We start from the raw sequence: 4,863 nt of genomic DNA, 5'->3' as shown, positions 1-4,863 counted from the left end.
AAACTTAAACTTACATAAATACACAATTTATATAAAAAATACAAATCCTATCTACCTAAAATTGGCACAAATGATTAATTCTTCTCCACTCACCATTATTTCCACATTTTCTTTGCTTCCAAATTCCAATAACACATTACCACTATCTACCAAGTCTTTCAAAAACTTAAACTAATATAAATACACAATTTATACAAAAAATACAAATCCTATCTACTTAAAATTGACACAAATCATTAACATCTCCATCATCATTAACACCTGTCTCCCTTATTAGCTCAAACAGGGAAGAAATCAGAGATTTTACTTATATATACCTTCGTCTCCAACTCTTGATAGTGAGACTTGGTCATTGTTGGATTCAACGGATAACCGTTGACCGACCTCGCGCAACGGATCCTCGTGGAGATGATGAACTCTCCCCCGGGATCGAGGTTGCCCAACTTGTCAGGGTCGCCCCAGTCCAACAGGGGGTGCACGTCCTCCGGCGTGAAGCCTTTGTGATACTCCTCGATCACAGGATTGAACAGTGGCGCGAACACGCTGTAAGCGTGCTGGTCAGGGGCGTATATACCAACGTTGGAGTCCAGGTTCTTCAGGCCCGATTGTATCACGTCCATCAAGGAGGATTCGGTGTTCGTCAAACGCGATTTGAGCATGTTGAATATCTGTCTGGTCAAGTGTTTTTTCAGCAACGACTGGCTCTCCATCTTGCTGAAATTTTCGTACGCCTCGTCGAGGGCTTTCACCCGATCGTCGAAGGGGCTCATGAAGCCTGGTTGGACCTTCCTCTCGCACGCGCACAGACGCTTGTCGCACATCTTGCTGGGTAATTGTCTGGATGTGGATTTCGATTATGGATCGATTATGACATGCTAGGATTTTTTTTTTTTGAATTGTGAATGATTGCTCGATGATCTTGATGATCTTGGGAATAAAATTAATAAATGTGAAATTTTAAAGATCTTTGTACATCTTATGAAGCCCTATATAATCAAACAAAGATTTTGATTTTATTCTTGAACTTTTGAATAGTAAATGAATGGAGCGTGCATAGAGCAACTTCTTTTTTAAATTTTAATAACACTTTTCAGAGAATGAGGTAGGAAATATTCGATGGAATTGTTGAACTTGAAAATTTGTGTGAACATTTCAATATTTCCAAAGAATTTTTTCAAACTTTCCGATATTATTTATTACATAAAATAACTGAATAAACAAACTCTTACGTTTCGATATTTCAATGCACGTGTGTTAAATAATTTGAAATACCGTTTCATCCAAAAAAAAAAAGAAAAAAAAAATATTATGATAAAAATAACACGTTTCAACATTTTCCAAAAGCCAATCGACGATCCCTGGAACGGTTGTTGTTGCACCAACTACTCACCCCCGAAAGAAAGAGAAAGAGGGAGAGAGGTCTCGAAATCGTCACATTCGCCTCTTCTTCTCGAGCCCCTGATTATTCCGTCCTCCTAACCTTTACGCCTGTGTCGTCTGGACGTCTCTCTATCGCTTTCCACCCCTTTACGCCTCTCCTTCTCCTCCCCTTCACCCGCGCGCCTCTACGCGGAGCATCCCCCGGAGCGTCGAGTTTTAATTACACATATTTTTTGCGCGAGCCGCACTCGAGCCGCACACCGGTATGCGCCAGGAGGGCCCTACACCCAGGCGACGTGAATATTCGGAATTTTGACGGACCGCTCGACGCTTCTGGCATTGCCATCTCGACGCCGAGCGACCGCGAAATCTCGTTTCCCGCTCGTCGCGAAAAACCATCCCCTCCCCCTCCGTACGAATGCCAAGTTCCTTCGAATGCGAATAATTTTCGTCGTATGTATATATATATATGTATATAATGGTGGTCGATGGATTATTTTAATTTTGAAAATTTTGGATTTTGTGTTTTTTGATTTGTAGGTTAAGTATATTTACGAGAGGAAACGAAGAGGGAGAGGAGGAGAGTATTGAGATACGATTATGTAGTTAAGTTGAGTAGAGAAGTTTGATTATGTGTTATTCGATGTGAATTATATAGGGAGTGTTAATGAAAATAATTTTCGATGAATAATTTTTGTCTCGATCGATAATCTTTAGAAATGGATTCTCCAAAGATGGGTATATTAATATATTCTAGATTGTGAAATGGTTTGATGGGATTGGGATTATGGAGAAGTAAATTGATTATTAAATATTGAAACACGTTTTAGAGAATGGATTCCAGAGAGAAGAAGGTAAAGAGGAAAGTGGAAAAATTTCGATCGAGTTTATTTATCGAGTTATGAGCAATTGAGGATGGAAATGGAGCGAGACTAGCGAACTCTGTCGTCGCCTCGCTTAATCTAACGTGAAATTAAATAATTTGATGAAATAAGTAAATCTTAAACGAGATTATTTTTGTAATAACTTTTGTGCTTTTAAACAATGGAGATCTCCAAATATTTTATATCGTGATGGAATGGTTTGAAGTTGGAAATTAAAGAAAAATTGACAGTGTGAAATTATTAGAATAAGAATTTGATTAAACGTTATTTGATACAAATTATTACATGGAGTGTTTACACTCGTGGAATAGATTTAGATAATCGATTCTATGAAAATAAACGGGAAATATAAAAATTTCGAAAGATCGAGGTTCATTCATTATGAGGTTAATTGAAATTTGCATTGGACTGTACAAGATGGTGGACGAGGATAGAGCTATTTTGTTCATTTAAATATATTCATCTCTTTATGAGATGACTTAATTGAAATATCCATATTTTATTTGTGATATTTCCGCGTGGAATTAGAATCGATTATTTATCAAATTGCACGATAAATTTAGCCATGTTAAAAACACGCGTATAATTCCATCTAAATATCGAAATTTCCATCGAAAATAAAAATTTCTAAATATATAAACATTTCGTTAAACGAAACAAATTTCATAAGGAAAATTTACAATTTTGTCCCGTATAATTTATACGTTAGAAATAAAATATGATATTTTTGAGAAAAAATATAAACAAAGCAAAAAAAAAAAAAAAAACAATTGTTATACCAAACAATTATTATACTAAATATTCGTGATAATACGTTTCCTAAATTACGTGTGTTAATAAAATTAAATATAATAATAATTTAATTGTAACATGATAAAAATAATGAAGCAACGAACAATGCGAGAAAAACAATTATTAAAAATATATTCGTAAAGACAATTATATTAGAATTAAAATTTTACACAACTTCATTAAAATGTAATAATATATGAAAACATAAAGTTAACAATGCAAAATACGTATTATGCTTAAAATTTCATATTTCGTTCCGCCCTTTCCACCTAGCACATTACATCTACGGAAGCAACTAAATTCAACCAAAGAAACAAAAGACGTTCTCGTTGGATCCACGATTAACAATAATCTTGGCGCGTTTAACGTATTTATTTTAAAAGGTATTGGTTAATGGTCGCAATTAAGGGGGAACGCACACGTGAGACGTAAATGAAAGAAGAAGAAGAAGAAAAAAAGAATAAGAAGAGAAGAAGAATAAGAAAGAAAAAGAAGGGAGAGGTATCTTCCACGTGGTTTATTTCGTGCACAGCTGGAGCATATTATATATTACGAGGTTATCATAAGTAATGCTTGCAAGTCCCTTCAGTAATAAAGCAACGCATAGAGACACGTAGACTCGCGTATTTCAAAAAAACAGTGTTGCTAGTGTTCCATTTATTACACACGGTGAGAAACAATAAGCAAGTAAATATCTTCGAGAGAGGAAATTAAATATATATAAAATTAAATTATTTCATGAAATCTAAATAAACTCGAGTATAATATATATATCCCATTATACGATTTCTTTGAATAAAATTTTTAATTATCTATGCAGACTTGGAGAGATTTTGTTGACGCAGGGAAATAATTTTAAATAATCAAACGTTTAGCAATTTTGGCATAGGTAAACAGATATTATCGAAGTATAATTAAAGATTTATTTGTACTGATTTTTAAGAAATAATTTTCTTTTTCTCAAGAAAAATAAAATTTTGAGAAAAGAAAGAAATATTTTTTCAAAATTTGTTAAAATTCTAAAAATTGAATTTTATCTGACAATTGAATTGAGAAACGAATTGTTGTTAAGAAGATTGTATGACCATTGTATGGAATAATATAACGAAAGTATTCAGAAATATTTTTTTTTCTTTTTTTCTTTTTTTTTTTTTTTTTTTTTTTTTTTTTTTTTTTTTGCTTCCATACTAACCTCGATAGCTTTTTATTTATGACGTTTCGAATGTGTTTTGAATTTCGTCCGACGAGCCGGACTTCCGACATCGCCATTCCAATCGCGAACAACCGTGAAATCCTGTTTCCGGCGTGCTATCGTTTTCACGTGTCGCGAAAATATTTAATCCTTCTCTCTCTCATTGGTCAAAACTTCTCTCGAATCTCACTCTGACAGGTGTGTTGATTATTTTTTTTATATCGATAAACGTTTACGTTTTATATTAAATAATTCGAAACATTATTTGAAAATTTCATGAAATCTAAATAAACTCGAGTTATAATATCCCATTATACGATTTCTTTGAATAAAATTTTTAAAAAGTTCTTTCCATTCAACGATCATATTTTCATATCTTTAAAAAATAATCTTAAATATATAATCTTTTTGTGACAACAACTAGAACTTTCCTAGAACTTTTCAACAAAAAAAAAACATACAGTGCAAGGAATTAAAATAACTCTATAGTTTTTTTTTTTATAATTTAGTATAATTTAATATAATTTTATAATTTTTATAATTTAATAACTCTATAGTTTTTGAACATTTTTTTTTGTTTTTAATCTTTGAAAGAATTTTCTTGCAAAATGGCAT

The 4,863-nt window shown here is 32.8% G+C and overlaps 1 protein-coding gene across 3 annotated transcripts in view; it reads right to left on the bottom strand.

Annotated features, from left to right (window-relative positions):
* Window positions 1-1,823, bottom strand: part of LOC102679608 (arginine kinase-like) — a 103,750-nt gene extending 101,927 nt beyond the window's left edge. Inside the window, exons 1-2 of one of the 3 annotated variants that reach the window (XM_031508058.1) lie at window positions 1,391-1,823; window positions 318-828 (exon numbers count right to left, since the gene is read on the bottom strand). In XM_031508058.1, the coding sequence (XP_031363918.1) occupies window positions 318-821 (504 nt within the window). In that variant the 5' untranslated portion in view covers window positions 822-828; window positions 1,391-1,823. The remainder of the gene's footprint in view (window positions 1-317; window positions 829-1,390) is intronic. The other 2 variants (XM_031508057.1, XM_006610525.2) reach the window with 2 other exon arrangements.
* Between the last annotated feature and the right edge of the window lie 3,040 nt (window positions 1,824-4,863).

The sequence above is a fragment of the Apis dorsata genome, unplaced genomic scaffold, assembly GCF_000469605.1.
Source record: "Apis dorsata unplaced genomic scaffold, Apis dorsata 1.3 scaffold_74, whole genome shotgun sequence".
NCBI lineage: Eukaryota > Metazoa > Arthropoda > Insecta > Hymenoptera > Apidae > Apis > Apis dorsata.
Note: the sequence above shows the minus strand (reverse complement) of the source record. Positions and strands in the feature narration are given on the sequence as shown.